This window comes from Sceloporus occidentalis, unplaced genomic scaffold, assembly GCF_023333645.1.
Source record: "Sceloporus occidentalis isolate IW3139 unplaced genomic scaffold, rSceOcc1.0.p SCAF_490, whole genome shotgun sequence".
Lineage (NCBI taxonomy): Eukaryota > Metazoa > Chordata > Lepidosauria > Squamata > Phrynosomatidae > Sceloporus > Sceloporus occidentalis.
Window position 1 is genome coordinate 112,044 of NW_028317470.1, and position 26,334 is coordinate 138,377.

Below are 26,334 nucleotides of genomic sequence, written 5' to 3' on the forward strand. Positions count from 1 at the left end.
TACTATTCTGATCCCTTCATCGGCGTCTTCATTATGAGTTTAAACGGAGAGAATGGAATCCCCTCTAAATACATTTATAACGAGTCTGCGAATGTGTGATATGCGGTATAATATGATGTGATATATTGGTGTGATATATATAGTGTGATATGCGGTATAATATGATGTGATATATGGTGTGATATATATAGTGTGATATGAGGTATAATATGATGTGATATATGGTGTGATATATATAGTGTGATATGCGGTATAATATGATGTGATATATGGTGTGATATATATAGTGTGATATGCGGTATAATATGATGTGATATATTGGTGTGATATATATAGTGTGATATGCGGTATAATATGATGTGATATATGGTGTGATATATATAGTGTGATATGCGGTATAATATGATGTGATATATTGGTGTGATATATATATAGTGTTATATGCGGTATAATATGATGTGATATATGGTGTGATATATATAGTGTGATATGCGGTATAATATGATGTGATATATTGGTGTGATATATATAGTGTGATATGCGGTATAATATGATGTGATATATGGTGTGATATATATAGTGTGATATGCGGTATAATATGATGTGATATATGGTGTGATATATATAGTGTGATATGCGGTATAATATGATGTGATATATTGGTTTGATATATATAGTGTGATATGCGGTATAATATGATGTGATATATGGTGTGATATATATAGTGTGATATGCGGTATAATATGATGTGATATATGGTGTGATATATATATAGTGTGATATGCGGTATAATATGATGTGATATATTGGTGTGATATATATAGTGTGATATGCGGTATAATATGATGTGATATATTGGTGTGATATATATATAGTGTGATATGCGGTATAATATGATGTGATATATGGTGTGATATATATAGTGTGATATGCGGTATAATATGATGTGATATATGGTGTGATATATATAGTTTGATATGCGGTATAATATGATGTGATATATAGTGTGATATGCGGTATAATACAATGTGATATATATAGTGTGATATGCGGTATAATATGATGTGATATATGGTGTGATATATATAGTGTGATATGTGGTTTTATATATGGCAAGATATATATGGTTTGATACATGGTTTAATATTGTGTGAGATGTGGTTTGATATAAAGTGTGATATATATGGTTTGATATGGTGTGATATATGGTGTGATATATATGGTCTGATATATGGTCTAATATATGGTCTTATATATACGGCATGATATATGTGGCATGATATATATCGTGATATATGGTGTGATATTGTGTGATATATGGTGTGGTCTATGATTTTATATATTGTGTGATATATATGGCGTGATATAAGTTGTGATATGTGGTGTGATATATATTGTATGATACATAGTGTGATATATTGTATGATATATGTCGTGATATATGTCGTGATATACGTTGTGATATATGTCGTGATATATGGTGTGATATATGGTGTGGTATATGATTTTATACATTGTGTGATATATATGGCGTGATATAAGTTGTCATATATGGTGGGATATATATCGTATGATATATGTTGTGATAAATGCCGTGATATATGGCGTGATATAAGTTGTGATATATGGTGTGATATATATCGTATGATATATGATGTTATATATGGCGTGATACGGTTTGCCCTCATTTAGGTGTCTATGAATAACCTATCCTGATAAATATATAGGTTCCGCCGCTTCTATGGTTACATCCTAAATACAACCAGCGCAAAACTAGCCTCGGTGAAAAAATTAGCCCAGATCCCCGGCACCCAAAGGGTGAATGATGGGCCCCTGGGAAGTCGCTTTATTTGGGTCCCCATAAGCTGCAGAGCCGCCCGAGGGTAACGCAGCTGGCGAGTCCGTGATCCGAACTGACAGCGTTCCTGACGCGGGCGGCCAAACTGCAGCCCTGGGAACACCGCGTGACACCATTCACAACTCCACTGCCCAGCATGCCCGGCGGGAGGCGAGGGGCGGGAGATGGGAAGCGGGAGACGGGGGGCGGGAGAGGAGGGGAGATGAGGAGCGAGAGAGGAAGGGAGACGAGGAGCGAGGAGCGGGAGAGGAGGGGCGGGAGAGGAGGGGCAGGAGACGGGGGGCGGGAGACAGGGGGCGGGAGAGGAGGGGAGATGAGGAGCGAGAGAGGAAGGGAGACGAGGAGCGAGGAGCGGGGAGAGGAGGGGCGGGAGAGGAGGGGCAGGAGACGGGGGGGCGGGAGACAGGGGGCTGGGAGAGGAGGGGCGGGAGCGTCATTCTTAAATAGTAACAGAATAACCAGTTTGTTGAAATAACAGAGCTGGAGATGAATTTTAATTTTGGTTTAAATTCACGTTTTTTGCGTTTAATGGAGGCCTAAAGAGACCGAAACGCTTCATTATCGAGTGGTTTTAAACCTTGTGGAGGAGCGCTAAACCAGAGAGCGCTAAACCATTGAGGCAAAGAGCCAGAACCCCTCTGAACGCGCCGGGCGCTCAATAGAAATCAGGATTCAATGGAGGCTAAAAATAAAAAAACACTGCGGTGGGGGAAGGGGGGACGCGAAGCGCGTCGGGGAGAATTACTGCAAAAAAGTTCCTGTCTGAAAAACAAAGCGCTTTATAAAGATAATCTCTTGATGACGAGAGAGACGAGCTTCGGGTAGAGAGACATTCATTTTGGGTAAAGAGACATACACTTTGGGTAAAGAGACATACATTTTGGGTAAAGAGACATACAGTTTGGGTAAAGAGACATACATTTTGGGTAGAGAGACATACAGTTTGCGAGAGGCGGCGCGCATGGTGGTCTCGCCTGCGTATGTTCGGTTCGTGTCTCGTTAAGAGGCTGAGGTTGATTTATCGCTCTCTGCAGAGCTTAGTAACAAAGCGACCGTCAGACAATAACTCTGAGCCGCTGACGGCCACAGCTGGCCCCGGCGACTAAATTATTAATCAGATGTGGGATTAATGACCGCATACCTACCAAGTGTCCCAATTCAGTCCCTCTCTGGGCCTCATATCATTGATGCCTCTCTTCTCTAGGAGCTCAGAATGTTTGCTGGGTAACCGTCTATCAAAGAGGGACTGGCTAAACTAAACCAGGACACTTGGCAGGTATGCCGCTCAATCCGGATTTGCCCCGCGAGAACTCAGGGCCGCTCATGACGCTGGGTATTAATGCGAGACGCTCTGCGTTGGATGAGAGTGATGAGGATAATAATCTTTTTGTGTAATTAAGAGACGGACCAATAATTGCCCCTCTCGCTGCTCACCCCCGCCTCCCTCTGTTTGTTTGCCCCGCCGGGGTATTGTGCTGCGGCTGGGGGTGCCGGCAGCGAGTGATTTATCAAATTACAGAGCGAGAGACGGCAAAGAGACAGCAAGGAGGGTAACCGGCGGCTCGCTATTAACCCGTTCTGTGCCAGAGACGTCTGCAATATGAATAGCGCTCATACCGAGTGACCCCGATGTCACGGCCTGGGGTAAAGGGGCAGATTGACTGGGCTTTTACTCCAGTGTCAGGGTGTAGGGGTGGATTCTCCGGGTTTTTACCCCCGTCTCGGGGCGGATTCTCAGGGTTTTTACCCCAGTCCCGGGGCGGATTCGCAGGGTTTTTACCCCCGTCTTGAGCGGATTCTCAGGGCTTTTACCCCCGCCTCGGGGCGGATTCTCAGGGTTTTTACCCCCTGTCTCGGGGTGGATTCCCAGGGTTTTTACCCCCGTCTTGGGGTGGATTCCCAGGGTTTTTACCCCCGTCTCGAGCGGATTCTCAGGGTTTTTACCCCCGTCTTGGGGTGGATTCCCAGGGTTTTTACCCCCGTCTCGAGCGGATTCCCAGGGTTTTTACCCCCGTCTCGAGCGGATTCTCAGGGTTTTTACCCCCCGTCTTGGGGTGGATTCCCAGGGTTTTTACCCCCGTCTCGAGCGGATTCTCAGGGTTTTTACCCCCCGTCTCAAGCGGATTCTCAGGGTTTTTACCCCCGTCTCGAGCGGATTCCCAGGGTTTTTACCCCCGTCTCGAGCGGATTCTCAGGGTTTTTACCCCCGTCTCGAGCGGATTCTCAGGGTTTTTACCCCCGTCTCGAGCGGATTCTCAGGGTTTTTACCCCCCGTCTCAAGCGGATTCTCAGGGTTTTTACCCCCGTCTCGAGCGGATTCTCAGGGTTTTTACCCCCGTCTCGAGCGGATTCTCAGGGTTTTTACACGCCGCTGTCCGTGGTTCTGAACTTTTGGCTGTCGGTTGCTATTAGTTATATGTATTTAGGAACCGGCAGCTTCTTATCTTCCTGTTCTCAGGATTATTCCTCCCCGTTAACATCTCTCTCTCTCCCCTATAGTTAATTATAGGACGGGGCGGCCACATCGGGGGCATTATGGACGATTTAATGTATTCTTTTTCACCCGTATCTCATGTTCCGGGAATGTTTTTTTTGGGGGGGGCGGAGGGTTTCTGCCCCCTTTTCTTTCCTCTCTCTCTTCTCTCCTCTTCCTCTTTTTTCTTTCTTTTCTAAACATTTTATTTATCGCTGTTTGGGGCTGAACCCCAGATGTAAAACGCGCAGCATTTCCTTCTGAGACCCCCGTGACGAGCGCGGCCCCCCCCACCCCCCAGCAGAGACGGCAGCCTCGGTGTGACATTTGGTGCCTCCTCTCTGCCAGGCGTTAGACTCCAAGCCGTAACTCTGGGTTCACAATTAGCATGCGGGGCAAAGCCGTCCATCAAGGGCCGGCGGCATTTCAGGTGAGACGGCTCATTACGCACGTCACTTATTGTGAAGGACAGGCCCGGCTCTCCCACCTCTGCCCGGCTGCCGCTTCACTCGTCGCTTCCACCGCAGCCTCACCCTCCATTCATACTGCAGCCTGCTGGTTAACCCCTTAGCTGCTCACAGTCCAGCAATACATCGAACTCTCATTGTGATTGGTTACGGCATCTGTGGCTAATGAGCACTGCAACTCATATCATTCTCAGCGGTCAAAGTGAGCTAAATCAGCCACTGGTGCTAATTGCGCGAGGGGGTGAAGGTGTGGGCTCCCAGCGAGGGTGGTAATATCTGCGCGTTATTATAGGCGACAGACCCTCCGAAGCACGTGGATGAATTAACGGGACCCCACGGAGCGATCGGCCCCCCCGTCCCGGGTCACGCTCTGCATCGGTAAACAGTGACCTGTCAATCAGCGGTGTCACCGAGAAATTCCTCCCCAGTCCGACCTCATTATTTTACCCTCAGATAATGAGGATGAGAAGACGGCGCATCATTTAACTTCAGCGTCGGGTTCATTAAGGAGGGATCGTTAATATTCCGCCGGGACGCGCTTCCTGATTGGCTCGGCTCTCAGTCAGAGAATTCCGCAACCGGAGGCCGATTGGCAAACGAGATAATAAGAGGGCGACTGCCGGAGACCGACACGATGGGGAGGGATAACCAAACTACAAGAGCGGCCCCTGAGAACCCTGAAATATTAACCCTTTCATAGCCTGTCATGAAGTAGGCGGAGAGTGGGGCGTGCCGCAACGCCGCTGCCGCCAATCCGAGTTTCCCCGTAATGACCCGGAGACCCTGGGAAGCGACGTTTACCCCGAGTCTCCGGGCTAAACCCGGACAGCTCTTAGATATGATAATGGGGGGCAAAAGCAATGGGGGGCTTATATATGATCCCACCGGGGGGGGGGGCGGGGGTAGGAACGAGGCAGCCCCAGACTTTGTAACTCCGAGAATCTGCCCCTTCACACTGAGATTGGGGCAAAAACCCCAGGAATGGTCATAACAAGTTTAGTAAGAGCTGTTGCTCCTCGCCTCGTACGGTTTGTATTCTGGGATGGGACAGATTTGCTTGAAGGAGGCGAGACTGGCACCGAGATTGTGGATAGTTGGCAGCTATGAGTGATTGAAGCCGTTTGGGGAGTGCGGTTGGCGCCCAGAGCGCCGTTTTATTCCGTCGTTTAATTTCTCAGATTACAGACAAGCGCTCCCGGCGGACGGCTTCAGTCCATCAGCGGAGTGCGGCGGGCGCTCGGCTTCTTGGGAGTATTAACCTGTTCACTGCCAGGACCAGCGTTCAGCACAAATACACGGACAGTTTATTACAACATTTAAGACGCCGAACAAAAGACGAACGCAGCGGGGCGACAGTCAGTGACGGCTCGACGTACGACCGGTGCGGGCGGCAGCCAAACCAGGGCGCAGAAAAAAGAGAAAATAAATGTTATTTATTTATTGAATTATTTTTATATTTTATGTATAAAATAAAATCTGAGTTATTTACAGGAACCAACAGCCCCCCTATTTATTTGGGGCAACAATAACCCGCGAGGGGTTTCAATGCCCAGATCATCGTCTGATGCCATTGAAAGGGTTAATTATGAGATATAGTATTATTAACCCTTCCATCTGTTCTAAGTAAATGATAACTTGACGCTGCTTTTCCTATACAGATTCCTGCCCCTGGGGTTTAATAAAATGCTGCCTCTAATACCCCCCGAGGGACAGGCTTTATCGATCATAATAGGGGCATCAGGGGGGGGGCCACGGGGAGGAGAGAGGTGAAATCAGGAGGAGAGAGGGGCGTCAGGGGAGAAAAGGGCGCATCAGACGGGGAAAAGGGGGGCATCAGAGGACAAACTAAATGGGGACACTTAGCATGTATGTGATGGGCTTTTGTGGGGTCGTCATCGGACCCCCTCGCCCTCGTAGCCGCTCATATTTTACAGATAAATGGTATTAAAGCTGATTGAGTGAAAGGTAGCCGTCCAGCCGGGACCCCCGTAGGATATCTCTGGGGGTCTCAGAGAATTGACGCCTCTCTTCTTGTTTTGAAGGGTTGATCGGCAGACATTGACGTCGCTCCAGCGCCCTCCGAGGTGGAAGTGCCACGTAGTGAGTACCCGCCGGCCTCCTTCCATGTTATGGACACGGAGCATCACCGGGAGCCATTCTCGGGGGGGCGTCCTTGTCTCCTCCAACATCCGTGTGCAAATCTCCCATGTTCATCTGCTATGACATACATCCGCGACGATGAAACCCACCATTCCAGCATCATTTCCAGCCCCCAGACTCATCGGCCGCGCTCAGACCCCACGGAGACGTCGCTCGGCAGCATGCATCCATTAAAGAGCTTAGAGAGCCATCACTGTGGGATAGGGGCTTTTCGCCCCGTGCAGGGGTATCATGCAGACAGCGCCACATCCACCGGCAACGAGACCACCAGGCTGTATCGGAGTCTGGAGAACATTCCCTGGACGGCCATCTCTGAATCGAGTCTTGACGCTCACTATAGGAGCCTGGACGGTGACTTTAACCTCCATTGGAGAAGTTCCAGGCCCTCGCCGGAAACGTCTGCCGAGAAGGTCTCGCTCCGGCACGTGGCCGATATCTGTGGCCATTCTGCGGAGAGAATAGTCGGACATCGAGACCCGACGGCGCCTCCCGTCCACCAGTGGCTCCTTCCTACAACAGAAGACAAAGTCGCTCATGGTGACGCCAAGCGAGAGCTTAAGGAGAAGCTGAGAACCCATAGCTCCAAGATGGTGGAACCCAACAGGCCTCTACGGCCACCGACGTACGCCAGCAACCGCTCGGCCAACGTCCCTGCGGAGAGCGCCACGCACCAGCGCTGCAAATGCAGACAGACGTGCGGCTCGGCGGCCACCGACAGCACAAACGCAAGGAGATGCGCGAGCCTCGTGCGCTACGGGACCAGCCCAGAGTGCATCAAGCAGGAGGCCATGCGCAGGCTCCAGCTCCGAAGGCAAAACAGCTTCCCCGATCTAGCGCTTCCCGACGGAGACAAGGAGAGCAGCGGGATGGTCAAATCCAAGACCGCCGAGTCCTTCAAAGAGCAGAGGCCGGGTTCTGGCTCATTCTGGGAAGCGGATGCAGCCAAAACCGCCCCGAGCCTCAAGGGCAAACTGTATCTACCGACATTCGAGGAGTTTAAAAGGATGCGCAGCAAGGAGACGGGCGCCGGGGCAAATAGCGACGACTGCCAGGAAAACACGGAGCGCTCGTCCAAAACGAAACCCGGACCAGGCGGAGGCCGAAGGCGCAGACCGGGTAATGATGACACAAGTGCGTTAGTGCCAGGAACTCGTAGTCAGGCCCTCGGCGACCCGGTGGAGACGTCCCAGAGCGGGAGCGGCGTTACGTGCGGCCCCGTCATTGCACCGCATGGCTCGTTAGGCGGCAGAGCTCAGTCACCCCCATACCGGTTCGCTTCCTCCGCTCCCATTTGCTCCGGCCCGGTCCCGAGGTCTCCATTCCAGGCGCTTGCCGTGCGCGGTGAGAGAGACGAGCTTGTGTTGTGTGAGCCCAATGTGTCTGGTGGCAAAAAAAACGTGGCTGCGCAGGCTCAGACCTCTGAAGCCCGTTCTCCTTCTTGCTGTCCATCTCTGCTTTTAGAAGCCGCTGACCTCTCCGGCTACGGAGCCAAACTGCAGAGAATGAAGGACGGCCTCATCGGCTCAGCCCTGGATCTGATCAAGAAGAGGTAACGATGTAATGTATGGATAAATCAGTGACCGGCCCCTGTATAATGTATAGATAAATCAGTGACCGGCCCCTGTATAATGTATACATAAATCAGCGACCGGCCCCTGTATAATGTATAGATAAATCAGTGACCGGCCCCCTGTATAATGTATAGATAAATCAGTGACCGGCCCCCTGTATAATGTATAGATAAATCAGTGACCGGCCCCCTGTATAATGTATAGATAAATCAGTGAGAGACCCTGTATAATGTATAGATAAATCAGTGACCGGCCCCCTGTATAATGTATAGATAAATCAGTGACCGGCCCCCTGTATAATGTATAGATAAATCAGTGACCGGCCCCTGTATAATGTATAGATAAATCAGATCCTTTGCTCCGGGAGGAAGGCGGCCGAAGGAAACATTAACTTTAACTTCAGATCATTCTAATGTTTCGGAGCATTCAGACTCCCATCAGAACGGGTTCTAGGACGGGGTTCTCCGCTGCGCAGGTTCTAAGCCGTTGCTGATGGTGTTCCTTTCCTCCCAGCTGCAGCGCTGAAACGGCCGCCGAGCCTCTGGCAAGGGTATCATGTGACCTTCCGAAAAACGATACCCCATCGCAGGAGGAAAACAATCGATCTCCGGCTGTCTCCATGGCAACATCGAGCCGCGAGACCACGTCGACTAACGGGGTCGCCACTGACGACAAATCCAGCGTAAGTGTAATTAGGGTGGGCAGCGCCCGGGGGTCCCGTGGTGCAAAATCAGACTGTAAATGGTGGGCTGGCGCCTGGCGTCTCCATGTAAATCATTTCAGTTTATAGAAGCTTTGCCTGCGCCAGCCCGCCTGCCCCGAGACCCCCGTGTGTCAGAGCGAGGGGCATTTAAAAATAACCTGCAAAGGTCGCCCTTCCCTGACGCCTCACACGGTCCCTGCAGCTCAAAGCTCTCGCCTTCCTCTGATGTCATCTCTTTTCTTCTTTTACCTTTTCTTCCTTTTTTGGGGATTTTCCTTCTCGCTACAGCTGAAAGCTTTTGTTATTTCTACAAAAAAAGAGCTTTTCGGTGGGTATTTTTGGTTAGTTACGCGGCTCATTAGCAACGGATACTCGGCGGGGGGGATTAAGGCTGAGTGTGACGCGCAGGCTTAGGACAGTCGGGGCTCTGCACGCAGGCGACAGCCGGTGATCAGGATCAATAATATATCAGGATCCGTCACAGATCTGCGGGAATCTGTGGACAAAAAAAAAAACTTTTTTCCCATGCTTGGAGGCTGTTCCACTTATCTACCACCCTCTCAGTAAAGTAAAATTCCCTTCCGTTCCATCTCAGTCTCCGACGCTCTAGTGTTAGATTCCTTTGAAATAAACTTTCCTGTACTTTGTTTAAATATCTCTCTCCCATCCCCTCTCTCGCTTCTCTCCCGTCTCTCTCCCATCCCCTCTCTCTCTCTCTTCTCTCCCCATCTCTCTCCCATCCCCTCTCTCTCTCTCTCTTCTCTCCCCGTCTCTCTCCCATCCCCTCTCTCTCTCTTCTCTCCCCGTCTCTCTCCCATCCCCTCTCTCTCTTCTCTCCCCGTCTCTCTCCCATCCCCCCTCTCTCTCTCTTCTCTCCCCGTCTCTCTTCCATCCCCTCTCTCTCTTCTCTCCCATCCCCTCTCTCTCTTCTCTCCCCTTCTCTCTCCTATCCTCTTTTTTCTCGACCCGTCTCTCTTCCATCCTCTCTCTCTTCTCTCCCCTTCTCTCTCCTATCCTCTCTTTTTTCTCACCCTGCCTCTCTCCCTTTTTTCTCACCCTGCCTCTCTCCCATCCCCTCTCTCTCTTTTCTCACCCTGTCTCTCCCCCTTCCCCTCTCTCTCTCTTCTCTCCCCGTCTCTCTCCCACCCCCCTCTTTTTTCTCCACCAATATTGAGACCCCGCAGTCTTTCCTGATCATTTTTATCCCGCAGAAACAAGTGATCCGGTAACCCCAGCAGATAACTCTTATTATTAATAATCATTATTATTATTATTATTACAGAATAATCGTCAAATATGTTGATAAATCAGATTACAGACAAAAGCATAAAAAATATCACTAAGTCATCAGGAGATTCTTTTTATCTTTCTCGCTCCTGTATCCTGCGATGCCCTTCTGCCTCCTGCCCCCGCCGGTGGTCAGTCACCCACCTACCTGCCCCAACCTACCTGCCCCGCCGGACCCTTCTGGGCCGCCATCTCTGTAAATAGCGGGGAGTGAGAAATGTCGCAGGGAGCGGAGCCGGTGTGTGGGGGGCTCCTCTCCTCCTCGCCTCGCCTCCGTTCCTCTGCAATGCAAAGAGCGCAGACGTTACTGGAATGTGGAGGGTAACGGCTGATTTGTTGCGCAGGTCTGCAGCCCCGGGTGCCGGAGATCCAGCTCGGACATGAGCCACGAATCGGCGGAGACGGGCAGGAGCCAGCGCGGGTGTCGCTTGCGCACCCATTTCAGCGACCCCATGCCCACGGACGCGGTGAAGCGCAAGCAGCTGGAGCTGAAGATTGCGGCTGCGGCTCGCCACCATGTGCAGCGCAGGAGGCAAGACAGGGATAACGGTACCCGCCATTATTATCCTGTAGCCCAGGGGGGCCGTGATTGTATTTAGGAATATGAATAAAGGGCAACTTTTTTTTTTCTTAGGTTATAACAAAATCTTTTACTTTAAGGAGGAATAATCAGATTCAGCGATTACGTTATTTTCCCTTCCGGCCATTAATTAGCGTTTTCTGCTTGCCCAGGGCCGGTGCTAACGAAAGCCAACACTACGACGTCCTGCAGCTCGGGGAAGGATGGCGGCTGCACCGGCGGACACTCTCACCGATCGCGGCATCGCTGGAGCAACATCAGCAGCCTCAGCACCGACAGCGGGATAGTCGGCGTCAACGACGACCGCGAAGAGTATGAAGCCCCCAGGCAGGCCAAACCGGGGGAAGTGGAGAGAGCCGACAGCGGCATCGGGGACGCGCTGTCCAGGAAGTGGAGGGCCAAGGTGGCTGAGGCTGCAGCTTCTCTGGAGGCCTGGGAGGCTCACCGCCCGTGCACCGACTGCGGAGAGAGGGACTCGGCCGTCGATATTGAAAGCCGGGGCAAGAGAAGGGAGACTCTGTGCAGTAAATGCGTAATGCGCAGGATGGAGCGCAAGGAGGCCATACTGGAGTTCGTAAACACGGAGTCGAGCTACGGGGAGGACCTCAGGATAATCAAAGAGGAATTTTACATCCCCATGCAGACCGCCGGCCTTCTGACACAAGACCAGCTACAGATAGTCTTCAGCAACATACAGGAGCTCATCGACCTCAACGAGAAGTTCTTGGAGGTCCTGCAAGAAGAAATCGAGCAGTCTCTGGATCAGGTACATCAATGATACTTTGTTACCATTTCAGACAAAAGTCTCCCAAGATCTCCTGAGATCCTCCTCGGAGCTTCCCAACCCCCAAAAATGTTACAGAGCGATTGGTCTAACTTGATAAAACCCATCGAGGGTTAATTAGGAACGACTGATCTCCACATGCGATACGGATGATAATTACTGCTTACATTTTCTTCATATAAATACAATATTTGAACATTATTACCTTTCCTGACGGAATGGTGTCTGGGGTTTGCATCGGCAAACAGTGGCCCTGGGTAATCTTTAAAATGCCGCAGATACCCGGTTTGGGGTAAAGTCTGTCCCATGAACCCAAAATGGATCAGATTCCAGAACGCTGAACCCCTCGAGGAACATAGAATTCGCTGGCAGATAAGAGCCGTTGGTCGCCTCCGAGGGTCGTTGCCTCTCTACCCGCCTGGTACCATGAAGGCGATGGGCAGACAAGCGGGTATCAGTGGTTTTTATCTGTCCCCGTTCTCCTGTCCGCAGGGCGATGATGACTTGATGACCGTGTGTATCGGCGAGGTCTTCCTGGAGTTTGTGAATATGTTACCAGCGTTCCAGGTCTACTGCCTGCAGCAGTCGACCTCGGTGGCCACGCTCAACGCTTTGGAGAAGGAGAAGGAGCTGCTGCGGTGAGACACCCTTAAAGTATCGCCCCGAAAGTGCAGTTTTTGTCTTTACATCACGCTTTTATTATAAATTATGTTTATTTTTTTTCCTGCTTTAGAATATTTCTGGATGTGTCTCAGAACGATAACACGGCGCTGAGACGCATGAACCTCAGGTCCTTCCTCATGGCTCCTTTACAGAGGGTCACCAAGTACCCGCTCCTGCTAAGTCGAATATTGAAAAGCACCACAGAGTTTCACCCGGACCACGGCAGTCTGTGGGAGGCCAAGAGCCGCATCGAGTCGCACCTCGAGCACATCAACATGAAGACCAAGCAGGAGGGGAACCCCTGGACGCTGCGCTCCTTCCGCAGAGACAGCAGGAAAAACAGGGAAGTGACCAACATCGAGATGAGGGAGATGGCCTTCAAGCACATGGCATGGCCGAGAGAAGAGACTCGGTTTATCAAGGAGGGAGTTCTGCAGATGGCACAACCTACCGATGGACAATGGGTCAGGAAGGGCTGCAAGGCTCTCAAGTTCCAGAACGTGCAGGCGTTACTGATGGTGAATATAAGGAGGACGTCTGAGTCTAGCCTCGAAGGCAGCTCTGATAACCAGACCGTGAAGGACGCGGTCTTAGTTCTCATCAAAGACAAGAGCGGTGGGAAGTTTGTGATGCTTAGGGACCCCCTTAAACTTGGCCACTGTGTGGTGTCCTCCGACCCAGACTGTGAGGAGACCTTCGAACTTCTTGAGATCAGACGCGAGGGCTTTGTGTTCCGGGACGGAGACACCGAGCGAACTCAGCACTGGTACAGACAAATCAAGAACTATTCTAGGGAGCTGGGATCATGGAAGAAACGTCGAAACGCTCTCCCGAACATCATGATAAGCACAGCGCAGAACCGATTCTAAGCACGGCACAGAGCAGATTCTAAGCACGGCACACAGCAGGACCCGGACCCGGCACACAGCAGGACCCGGACCCGGCACACAGCAGGTCCCGGACCCGGCACACAGCAGGTCCCGGACCCGGCACACAGCAGGTCCCGGACCCGGCACACAGCAGGACCCGGACCCGGCACACAGCAGGACCCGGACCCGGCACACAGCAGGTCCCGGACCCGGCACACAGCAGGTCCCGGACCCGGCACACAGCAGGTCCCGGACCCGGCACACAGCAGGACCCGGACCCGGCACACAGCAGGTCCCGGACCCGGCACACAGCAGGTCCCGGACCCGGCACACAGCAGGACCCGGACCCGGCACACAGCAGGACCCGGACCCGGCACACAGCAGGTCCCGGACCCGGCACACAGCAGGTCCCGGACCCGGCACACAGCAGGTCCCGGACCCGGCACACAGCAGGTCCCGGACCCGGCACACAGCAGGTCCTGACCCCTATATGAACTGAACAGGGGTTTTTATGGATCCCTACCATCTGCACAAACAGAGATCTGCTAAGACAAAAACCGGTGGGGGGGGGGCACCGCATCTCATAGCATTTAATCAATTTAGGGGGTTAAATCTGTCCTGATGTCCTGGCTGCAGAACCGGAGACTCGGTGGAAATGCAGAATGAGGACGTTCAGGCAGAAAAAGATACTTCTGGTTGGAAAAATCTGTTACTGATTATTTTTTGCACTTTTCATTCCTCAGTAAAGACATTTTAGTAAATAAGACACTTTCAGATAAGGAATTGTGAAACTTCTGAGCCTCTCTTAATTAACCATTAATGCTGTGTGATTCATTATACATCCCGCTGACATTGAAAGGGTTAAACACTATCAGGTTTTCTGATTCTATAATTTTCTGGGTTTTTTTATATTTACTGCAGGTTTCTCCTAAGAAACGTTTGGTTTTCAGGTGGGTTTTTTTTTTTGGAATTGATGAAAATAAAAGCAAAGCGGGGAAAAAAAACCCATAATGGAGACGTTTAACCAAGCGCAAGCCGGGCTCGACGCACGGGGTATCTTACGTGTGCGTTACAGGGGCATCTGGCTTAAATAGTTGTTTTTAACTGTTTGAGAAGCCAGTGATTGAGCAATAATCACTTCCCCGGCACCTTAACATTATCTGTCCTGAAATCCCAAATACTGCAGAGTAACAGAGCAGCCGCCTGCGTCCATTAAACAAAGTCTGGGGTAGAAACATAGACTCTATTGGCAGATCGGCCCCATCCGGCCCCCTCTAGTCGCCCGTTTCTCCTGCTGTAACGACTCAAACCTTAATCAGTCGTTGGTCTCGTCTTAGATTCAGGAGCCGTATGTCTATCCCATGCATGTTTAATCCCCTCACTGTATTACCCTCTACCACTTCTGCTGGGAGGCTGTTACATTTAAATGCTAAAGTCTGGATTATTCCAATTCTACCCCGACATGCTGAACATGATTCCTGAGCCGTAACAGACATAGGAGAGGCTAATCTCCCCTAAAGCACAATAGGCAGGTGGTAGGTAAATGGTGGCTCCTTGGAGCTTCACCCATCCCATTAATGCCCCCCGTAGACTCAGCAGAGTGGGCATTCCCTACAGCGAGGCCGAAGCCCCAGGCAAACAGTGCTGAGGCAGGAAACTGGGCTGAAATCCAACACTTGTCCATCACCGATGTCCCGAACCACTGATTAAGTTGGGTGATGATACCTCCTTTAATTTACTAAGCTTTGGAGTCCATCGGTCTTCCGGCTGACGAGAGGATGTATTTACGTCTGATCTGCGTTATTATTAACGGTCTCGTAGCGTGTTATTATATCGCTCCACATTCCAAGGTCAAGCCTGTGACAGAGCGCTGAGCCGTGTAATTATATTAATTAAAGGCTTGCACTTGATTCGTTTTCTCGCCGTCTCTGCCCTCTTCGCTGGGGCCACCGGAGCAAACCGGAAAGCGGGTAATTTTTAGGGTGAGGATCCCAATAAAATCTGATTTTCAACATCTGGTCAAGATTTGATGCTTTGTTTCTAATTCACGTCCTAAAGAATCAGAACATCTGATATAAGCGCGATAAAACGCAGACACATCCAAAATCCAAGGCCCGATAAAGGTTTGAGTCTTTACAGCAGGAAAACGGGCGACTAAACGCTCCGAATGGGGCCGAACTGCTGACATTTTTTTATGTTTCTATTCCACCCTCTGCTGGAAAAACAAGTTATTGCAAATATAAAGCTTTGTTATTGCCACATACATGACACACGGCTAGCGTCTGGTACCCGTGTCTCGAAAACACTCTTCGTACATCCCGTTTTTTGTTGTTTTTTTTTTTAGAGAGGTATCACTTTTCTACTTTCTTTGCGCCTGGATTGATTGAGATCTGCAAGGGAGGGAACCCGCACTTTAAGGTACATTAAAGTTAGCCTAGCCCCAAGTGGGACATGAAACACTATGGATGTCCAAGATGTTGTGGGCTCCCAAAGAAGTGAGACCCAAATTGCACCCTTTTTCCCCATGCACTATGGCCGATGAGAAAAAAAAGGGGGGGGGGGGGGCTACATGTTAACATTTTTTGTTGACTAACATTCATTTTTAAACTAAAACCTAAAATTTCTGCGATTGCCTGGTGCAGGTTGTAGGACAGAAGAGGGTAATAATCAGTAGTGCGCTGCACAGAGGTTCTATCTGCAACCATCACGCTCTGCGGGAGCTTTTATTACGCTCACTCACTACCCGACGCGCGCCGCAGGAGCGATGAGCATGCATCACAGCTGCAGAGAATCTCCATGCAACACAACCCTAAAGTAGAACAAGATCGATTACATGAGCAAAATAAAATACACTCAATGTCAAAATGGAAATTTCTACAAACAATCCTGCTCTGAATTGTTAGGATTCTAGGGAGAGACGCGCCACCAATGCTGCAAAGTATACCGCGTTTCAATTTCTAGACTGCTGTTAAAAAGTATACATATTTTTCTCTAAAGATTTAGGTTTTAGCTTTCAGACTCCGCGGGATTCTACAGACCTGAATGTTGAAAGTACCCTTTCAAAGAGTTAGCATAAAAGCAAACTTGGAGCAATTTGTGTTCACAACCCAAATCTTTATGCTGCAAAAAGCTTGAAGCCAACAGAAAGCAGGAGATAATGTTTATTGACAAACATCATCCTGGCATAGAAATTAATAAACGAGAACATTCAAGTGAAAAATATTACCACTTATTTAAACAAAACAGAAACAAATGCACTTGACGTCTAGCACACTAAATATGCAGGTGACAGGTGTTGAGCGCTGATGGATTAGCCAATGGCTGAGGGATATACAGACATTTAAACTTTGAATGGTTTTAAGCAAGCATGCCACATGCGCACCAATCTACAAATTGGAGTTAGGGCCGGGGGTCAGGGCGTACATGCAAGTCTCAATCCTTTCGGTGGAACTTAAACCGTTAGCAAACATAACCTTATTGCAATTCAGACAATGTTCACCCGAAGGCACCACAAGCTACAAATTATCACAAAGGGTTATCCACCGTGTGAATACCACTCATATTGCCCAGTGCTAATGCCTGGCTTAGCACAATGGGAGTTTTCATTGAAAACATGCTAAATAGGCATAATTGGCTGAAGGCAGCTTTACTACAGAAAACAGGATTTATTAATTTCCAAAGAACAGCTGAGGAAACGTCAGGGCAGGAGAATCCACATGGAGCTAAACAAAACACTCATCAGCAACAGAACAAACCCATAACAGAACAACTATTTCAAACAGGATACATATCATCCTCTGTAAAAACATGGTTTATATAGGTTTTGCCTTTTTTCTGCAATTTTTGCCCCAAGCCCAGATCACCATCCCCCACCGCGGCCTGGCTGCAGTCCGACGTCACACAAGCGGTCACTGCTTGTCCTTGCTGGTGGTGGTGAGATCTTTGCTGAGTCCACGGATGGACAAATCATACACGACTTCCTCGATCTTCTTCACGTCGTATTTCAGGCCATCGTAGCGTTTGCGCAGGGAGTCGTTTTTCAGGTTGAGCAGTCGAAAGCCAAAATCCAGCTCGTTGATGAAGGCGGCAATGCGAAGGGGCCGGGCGTAATCTCTGGCGGTCACGCTATTCACAGCTAACCTGGACTGTGGGAGGGGGGACAAGTCTAAGTACAAGACCAAAAACTTGGTTTACATTTAAACCTTGTGCTGGTTCTGGAATATTTACGTAGATATATGAGTAACAGGTAATAACAGTCATTCATACTTACAAGCTCACTGGCGAGGCTGAGCACTCCAGACAGATAATCCTCGATATCGAGATGAAACCCTTTCTCTCGCTCCGACTCAACTGGAACAAAAAACACAAGAGAGACAATAAGCAGGCAGAAGACGACAGCATGAAACTTAAACAGCCGGCGTCGGAAAGACTTACTTCCCAATATCTGTGCGGCGGCTTGACGAGTTACTAGCGTCTCATTTTCCAGATACACCAGAAACGCAGCCAGAAATACAAGACGCTGCAGCACGAATCTCCACTGGTCATGAAACCTGTGGGAATGAATAGTGTAGAAAGTTGTTGCTTTGCTAAATTACATATATATATAGGTTTGGGGCCACTCAGCTGTTTAAAGAAAACATGGAAATTTCTAATTAGCCTTTTAAACTTAAATCAGCAAACACAACGTTGCCATTGGAACACAGGTGTGATGGGAGTGATAAAGGGCCACTGGAACACAGGAGTGATGAGAGTGATAAAGGGCCACTGGAACACAGGAGTGATGAGAGTGATAAAGGGCCACTGGAACACAGGAGTGATGGGAGTGGTAAAGGGCCATTGGGACACAGGAGTGATGGGAGCGATAGAGGGTGTCTCTATGTCTATGAAGATATTAGAAATCAGCAGTGTTCCTCTACAAGTCATTTACAACTTTAACAATGTCCACACTGGATTTCTGATCCATTTCTCATTGTTTTAAAGATTTAAATCTCAGGAGGTTCCAAATGAAGTCTCTTACAAGTTGTGATATTTAGCAAAGAAATCGTACATGATCGATAATATAAAGTTACACAGAAACCGCTCATAAATACAGGAATTCGCACCATTCTGTGAGCTGTTCGAAGGGCTCATTTGAGAATTGAACTCACCTGTAGTACTGGTCAGATGGAAATTTTGTCTTTAAGGTGGCAAGGTGGGTTCTGACAGTGCCGAAGTGCTCCCGAGCCTTCAAACACTTTGCTGGGACTGGCAAGGAAAGGGAGTCAAAAAACACAGAATTAGCATAAAATTCGACGTAAACCTGAAATTACCTCAAATGGTAATCAGAGCAGCGAGAACACGCCAATTACACACGAACCACACGCTACAGACATCCTGCTTACGGTGCTGCGTCCTTCCCGACCTTAAATAATTCCTCGCTACTCACTGTCATTAAAGCCGGCTTCTTGGTGCACTCCTTGCAGAAGTATGAGAATCTCGCGGGCGGTCTGCTCCAGAGTCTGAACCACTTTCCTTATTTCCTAAAAGCACGAGAAAAATAAACGCCGACCCAAAAGACAGAATAACGACACAAAAGATGGTGCATTTTCACCAATAAAATAAATCTGATCTCCCTGAGAACTTTAGAGAGGATTATGAGAGGCTCAGATTAGCTGCAAGTCTTTATAACTCTATGGCTTCAGAACAGGAATTTAGGGCTTTGGGGAAACACTTGGGCCCGGGGCCCCTGCAGACGCTTTGCTGGCCTCCTGGACAGCTCCGCTGGTATTTATTACTCCTCACAGAGCATGCGCCAAATCCTCAAGTCCTAATTCCGTTATAGACACTAAAAGGTCTCTCTTGGCGACCCAAACTGCCCCAGGCATAGACTCTTCCACAGCCCCAACTGCCCCCGGGGCCCCTCACCTCCCGGATGTCCTGGTCAGCACTCAGCCCGCTCTGCAGCTCCACGAACATTTCAATTACAGACATGGTGCCGCTTCTCCAACAGCTCCACTTCCCGGAATTACGTCACCTCGGAGGCGGCACCTTACTGTCCGCAGAGAGCCGATTGGTAGGAGCTGTGGCTCTGTCCACACCCCTTTGAGGGTTCTTCGATTTAGGGATAAACCAGGTACTCCACGCAACAGCCGCCGTTACCGAGGAGCAGCGGAGACCATTGATTTCGGAGTCACCTCCGACATGTGATGTCATCAGACTGAGCCGGAAGCGTGTTGTGTCACTTGATTATGTGCTCGGCTAAGTGACTGAGTGTTTGAGTTCCGCTCACTCTCAGCCATGCGGAGCCGGGGGTGCGTCTCAAATTATCACCAGAACAACTTACATGCCCAAAAACAACCTTCCAAATCCCCTGCGAAACCCCAAATATTAACCCCTTAATAGCTCCTCACACAGATCATATCGCAGCGACTCACTAATAGCAGCGACTCACTAATAGAAGCAGCTAATAACGGCCCTTCTGAAATTTACTTGTCAGGAGGTGAAGATATTCTGAATAAAGTCACCTGTATTGAAGCAGGGATTCCAGCTGTGATATAGCAGGGAGAAATGCACCAATCAGGAAGCTCAGATATCATTAAAGCAGAGGAGAATATGGAGGTGTTGCCCAGGACAGCCCCGCAATTAGGGTGTTTGGCCCTCGTTCCGTACATTGTGACAGTGAGACCGTACGCTGCGCAGTGTTAGAGGTGAAAAAGCGAGAGAGATGGAGGGAACGGGAGGAGACACGAGGGATGGGAGAGAAAAGGAAAGAGAGTGGAATCCCTGGTGAGCTGACCGTTAAACGCTCTGGGTTTTCCTCCATCTCAGGGTGAAGGGGCAGAGTCAGAGCTTTTTACCAGTATGTTATGGTTGATATCCCTGCTTGAATGCAGGTGACTCAATTAAATACATAATAATCTTAAAATAATGACAAGTCAAGGTTTCCATGACGACCGGCCATTCGGTTCACACCTGCGTGGGGCGCTCCCATTCTCACCTTCGCTTCTCATGCTGCAGACACACAGGAAGTAAGGAAGCAAAGCGGGGACTGAGGACCTTTTTTATACTGGTGGCCCCTCCGGACAGACCTCACCCCTTCAAATTACATTGCTTTATGTTTTATTTATAGCGTGACGGCGGAGGCCGTAGCGCTATTATAATAGACGGACCGTAAAAATGAACTATAAATGTTAAAAATGATTACATAGCAAATTCAGCAGTCGGTGACTGGGAGATCTTGAAGGTTTCTATAAGATACAGGCTGAGGGTCGTATGGGGTAGATTGCAAGCTCCTCTGTACAGGTTGGTTTTTAAAAACCTTCAGCTGGTTCTTAAGGTTTGGGGGTCCCATAAGCTGGGATGACATAGTTTATAAATACGTTTTTTTTTGCTATAATTGTCCAAAAGCCGCAACATTTAATAAATGAATATACAGGCCAAAGCCTTCCAAATTTATAAACCAAAATGAATGTATTCTGGGACCCTGGTGTGTCACGTGTTTCCTTATTAGAGGTTACATCCTTGCCGTGATTGTCTATGGCAGGGCTATAGGTAATAATGTGATGACAGCAGCTGGTATAATGTTATGACATATGAACCAATAGGTGGCGCTGTGACTCGTGTGTTCGGCCAATAGATGGCGCTGCGGCGCATGGATTACGAACCGTCGCTGTGGGACCGCTGCGCTCTATCTTTGGCCGGAAGGTGGCGCATTACCAGTGCGGGCGGGTGTGCTGAGTCCTCCGCACGGCAGGTGTCACCGTTCCCGGAAGCTGCAGTTTCTTTTTCCGGTCTGACCCACGTGTGGTTTCTCTGTGCGGTTGTCAGGATGGCGAAAAGTTCGGCTACTACCGATGGGCCCATGCTCTCTTTGGACCCTGAGCAGCAGGAATCTTTCCAGAAGAAGGTGCTGCAGATCAAGAGGAAGCCCAAGGTATGTGGGGGTTACATCGGGGGGAGTGGGTAATACCTGGCACCCCTGATCTGAGAAAGGCGACGTGAAAGTGCTCGGGGGCCATGTACTATGTATAAAGAGCTGGGGCCTGGCCTGTATTTAATATGCTTGTGGGGTCTGTGTGCTTAGAGGTCCCGTATGTGCTCTGCACACAGCTCTATGCATTGTATGGCCCAGGCTGTAATGCTTCTGATTGTGTGGCTTGACACTGTGTGTGGATTGTGTTTTGATACATTGTGTGCGAGCAGTTGGGTCACTGACTGTCATTCTTCTCCTTCTGCAGGAAGAAACCCTGACTCCTGGAGTCGTTTACCTCGGGCATATTCCCAGAACCCTCCACGAGCCCCAGCTGCGGGAATATTTCAGCCAGTTTGGTCATGTCACGAGGTTACGGTTGTCCCGTAGCAAGAAGGTACGTTGTGTACATGTTAGTCTTGTGCCTCCCGAACAGTGGAATGGCACAGAAATGACTTGAATATAGATTGTGACTATACCAGCGTGTAATGTGACAGTGCTGTAAAAAGTGTCATTTCCTGTTGTACAGCGCTACAGAACATGATGGCACTATATAAAACATGAAATTATGTCACCTATGTAAATGTGTATAAAATATGTATTCTTTGTATGTCGCCTCCATTATTACATCGTTTTAGAGGGTATCTTCTGTCTGATGACATTGAGCTGTGAATCGTCCCCAGTGTTTAGACATTAGGGATGTTTAATATCGTGGTAGATGTGACCAGCACAAGTTTTGCAATTCTTTTAACGAGATGTAAACTGGAAGGGACTTTCTATGCTCTTCCTGAGAGAAAGCGATAAATTGGAAACACATCCTCTGTTAATGCATATCTGTCTTTTACAGACTGGAACCAGCAAAGGATACGCGTTTGTGGAATTTGAATGTGATGAAGTTGCTAAAATTGTTGCAGAAACGATGAACAATTACCTCTTCTGTGAACGGTTGTTAAAATGTAAGTGTGTTTCTCAGGTAATGCGCCCGATATGTTTCAGGCTCTGTTACGTTCTACAGCTAACTGCAGAAAAGGAGAAAGGAAAAATTAGATTTTTTTTATTGCGGCTTCTACCTCTGGTGCTAGGAATCGAGGGACTGCAACTAAAATAAAAAGTCTGTGTGCTCTTGTGTTCTCCTCGGCCCTTCCCTGGGAAGAATACATTCTATACATCTATAGGTATATTTTTTTGTGCACTTCTCATTTGACAGGTAGAGAGTATGTGACCCAAACAGTTAATCTCACCCAAGGAGCCACCTGGCTTCTGTGCTCTTGTCTCCTGTACTCGTGTAATGCACAGAACGATTTGTCTTTTGTGTATTTTTGATTTGAACAAAATGTCATTCTTCTGCTCAGTGACCACAAAATGATCATAACGGGGAACAGACTGCAACCAGCATACTTTTCAGTCAGACCTCGTGTTAGGCGTATTCGTGGGGTTTAATGCTTTAGCTTTTTAACCTTAGGTGAGTTCATCGCCCCGGAGAAGGTGCACCCCAAGCTGTTTATTGGGAGTGAGACCATTTTTAAGAAGCCAACTATTCCAGCGGTGAGACGATACAACAAGAAGCGGACCCCCGAGGAGCAGCAAAAAATGACAAAAAAGCTGCTGGAGAAGGAACGGCGCCTGAGGAAGCGCCTTGGCGAAAAGGGCATCGATTATGACTTCCCGGGATTTGTACGTTTGCAGCGATTATTTATAAAACCTACATTTCGTGTCGGGGGAGGGTAGTGGACCCTGTTTTAGTTCTGTTGGGCATTTCCATGACTAATGTGAGTCCGGGAGGGGTTGGCCATAATGCCCTGTTTACTGAATTGTCTATAAATCAGGGTCTCTATAAATTAGATTGGGCAGTGGGGGTTATAACGTAGCATACAGTTATGAGATGTGAAAGCTGTGCATTCAGAAGAACCAGTCCTGGTTAGACGGCACTCGTATAGTTAAATCCGCTGGCTGCCGGTAACTAGATGGTGGGTGCAGTGAAGAGCTTACCGGTTACATTCCTACACCCGATCAAATTGATAGAATACGGGAAATGTTTTAACCCAACGTGTGCTCGTATTCCATCAGTTTTTTTGTTTTGGTGCCGTTTATGAATTTATAAGTAAAGTCTAACTTGTCTGTCACTTTTTAGGCTGCTTGTAAAAAGGAGGCTGAGGACCCCGCGTCAGAGGCTGACATATCTGTGAACAGCCAGGTGAGTAAACACAACCTTCCAAAGACCTGGTCTGAGAGCCGGTGCGTGGCTCGGCGTGTAACCCTCTCCTTCCATTCAGGATCCAACGCCGGTCTGTACTCCGTCCTTGCTGGAGAAAAGAAAGTCTGTGTGTTTGGAGCACCAGGAAGAGAGCGACAACGATGACGAAATCATATTAAAGCTTCCAAAAGTGAAAACTTCAACCAAAAAGAAACCAAAGCTTGTCAAATCGGACAAAAAGAGGAAGATCAAGAAGTTGAAGATCCAGACAGACTAAAAATGTTAAAGGATAAGCTATGTTAGTCGTCGATAGTCTGTTATGGGACTAGCTGGCATTGTCTGGATCAAGTCCCAAAAGACATTCATTCAGAGAACATTTTGGGTTCTACACCAGAGAAATGTTTTACCGCAACACCAGGAAGGGGCCACAAAGTCTGGCTCTCTATCCTTCGTCAGGCTACAGACTTTCCTGGGGCTGAATTGACGCTCTTGATAATTAATTGCTGTGACTCGTTAGCCGGCGCTGCAGATAATTTGGTTTGTAAACTTTAAATAATGAAACCTCGGTGCACCGGCAGAGTTATAACGCCAGGTTATTGCTCTGAAAGCTGTTCTGAGTTCAGTAAAATGTTTAATATCTGAATGTCCCTGCATATCGATATTTTTACATATAACACAAAATATTATAAATGAGCGATTCTGGCAGTTACCCGCCTTCAATATTAAAGTAAAAATTAAGAAAATGTTTGTCCTTTTATTTAAAAGACATTTGTCTGCAAAGTGCAAGCTGGGGTTCAGATTCTCAGTCTCCGTGCTGGAGAGACCCCGTGTCTGAGCGAGAGCGGTGGGTTTGCCGTGCGTCGGGAGGGACAGGACCTCCGGAATGGTGTGACTTAGACCTAGGTTTAAAACCTTAGATGGACACCTTATGGACCGTCTTATTACTGCGCTGTTGACTGTAGCATTTTGCTAGCGTCTGCATTTTTACTACTTTTTCCTTTAAACGTCTCATGTGGACAAAAATAGAAATATAAGATATCTCAGGCAGCACTGTTAGTGATTTTATATAATCAATATTTGTTTATTTATAACTTTTTTTTAATTGCAGATCAAATATATTAACTGCCCCCTGTGCGCTCTGCTATATCGTTACAGTTATTACCGGGGATTCAGCGTTGGGGGCGCTAAAAAGCCCCAGGATAGTTTTACTGCAGACTGTGCAGCTGCCTGAAATTACCCCCAGCCCCCCAAAAAGACAATCAGTGCCACTTCTGTGCGCAACCATTCTTTTTAAGAACAACAAGGCTGCGGGCAGCAGTTTAGGTGTCTCCCTTCTCCTACAATCGCTTGTCAAATGTTATATGAACCTAAATATATCGTGGCTTGGACCCCAGTTTCTGGTGCGTGCGACCACCATAGCCGCAGCGACTGGGGTATTTAGATCAAGCTGCTAATTCAACCATCTGCCTTAGAGATGGCAGTCCTCAGCGACCTCGTTTTGTTGGATTATTTTCATGGTTATGGACGCAGACCTTGACGCGGCCGGCGATTGCGGACGCTACACGTTTTATGAATTAAGTTTATTTATTGTAAGTGATTCTGGTGCAAAATTTAAAAACTGGTTTTATAACCATAGCAACCAGTGGAATTGTCCAGTTAGCAGCAGCGTACCATTGGCTGTCATGGTGTTAAGCAAACTTTGCACAAGAACCAGTTGTATGTAATGGAAGTCTGCATGTAAGTTCCTATTATTTGTTGAGGGTTCGGTAACAGAATGGGGGAAGGTTTTTTCTTTTCCGACGGCCGGAGCTGTATATTTCCTCCAAGATATTTACTCTCCGGACAGCAAATTGTTATAAACGGGATGTCTGGTTTGGTCTGATGCACAGAGGAGAGAACGTTTAGGAAATAAAAGAATCTGACGCCATTAGTAATAATTCAGACCTGGTTTTCCTTTTTTATTTCATTGCCCGGTTTGGGAGGGACGTGTCGTATCCTGTACTGTAATCTACATGACATCATAATGCAAATGTGTGTTATTTGGGGCACCACGCTGCATCAAAATTAGAAAATGAAACCCCCTTATCCGATAAGCAAGAAGCTGCTTGCGGCACAAACAAAACGCAGACTTAAGGGCAGAAAAAAACAAACCGGTATCTACTTTACAGGTGGGTTATGCTGAGGGCCCCCGGCCCATAAACGCCAAAGCCTTCGTCACCGTATAATGAGGCTTTGGCACTGTACGGGCACCAGGAGGAACCGGTGGGCAATGGGGCTTGTGACTGTTAAAGGGTTAATGCTGATTATTTAATGGGGAAAGGGGTTTTACCGGAAAGTCTGCTTTGGTGGGTTTTATTGTTTGTGCCGTCTGGCTATTTAATGGATTTTAATCCCCTGTTAGATTTGGGCCAGGAAAGCAGGTGAGGGCATTTCAGGTAAATATGGTACACTGGCATGGAGCACATGGAACCTATTGCCACTTTTCCCTAATTTTAAGCTTGTGGTGGGTATTTGACTGTTACAGTCTGAAGGCCCCGGTAAATATCTGCCTCCTGCTGTGTGCATTTAGGGGTACACCGTATAGCGGGTGCCTGAGCGGCTCTTACGCTCTCAGCTCATCCCATTCTTTTGTTTCCCTACGATGCATGTAAATATTTTGCCCTTACTAAAAATGGTAGTTAGTTGTAGTTAATCCGCTAGTTGTTCCGCCCCTCACAAGATGGCCGTGGTTGCTGTGGTGACGCCCTGTCTAGCTCCCCTGTCTCTCTATGGTGGGG

At 48.4% G+C, this 26,334-nt stretch overlaps 3 protein-coding genes across 3 annotated transcripts; 2 read left to right on the forward strand and 1 right to left on the reverse strand.

The window, feature by feature from the left end:
* Positions 1-7,017: 7,017 nt before the first annotated feature.
* On the forward strand, positions 7,018-13,415 carry LOC149271576 (uncharacterized). The gene is made up of 6 exons (XM_089507315.1): positions 7,018-8,507; positions 9,043-9,211; positions 10,864-11,068; positions 11,270-11,865; positions 12,376-12,521; positions 12,617-13,415. Exons 1-6 carry the CDS (start codon positions 7,018-7,020, stop codon positions 13,413-13,415), a joined length of 3,405 nt encoding a protein of 1,134 aa, XP_089363441.1.
* A 3,908-nt stretch (positions 13,416-17,323) lies between these two features.
* LOC149271577 (translin-like) lies at positions 17,324-19,385 on the reverse strand. Its single transcript, XM_089507318.1, has 6 exons — positions 19,320-19,385; positions 18,841-18,934; positions 18,563-18,659; positions 17,850-17,965; positions 17,686-17,765; positions 17,324-17,560 (listed from the first exon to the last, which is right to left on the reverse strand). Exons 1-6 carry the CDS (start codon positions 19,383-19,385, stop codon positions 17,324-17,326), a joined length of 690 nt encoding a protein of 229 aa, XP_089363444.1.
* A 1,837-nt stretch (positions 19,386-21,222) lies between these two features.
* LOC149271578 (MKI67 FHA domain-interacting nucleolar phosphoprotein-like) lies at positions 21,223-23,834 on the forward strand. Its single transcript, XM_089507316.1, has 6 exons — positions 21,223-21,327; positions 21,632-21,760; positions 22,211-22,319; positions 22,826-23,037; positions 23,495-23,557; positions 23,637-23,834. The coding sequence occupies exons 1-6, from the start codon at positions 21,223-21,225 to the stop codon at positions 23,832-23,834; spliced, it is 816 nt and encodes a 271-aa protein (XP_089363442.1).
* Positions 23,835-26,334: the final 2,500 nt, after the last annotated feature.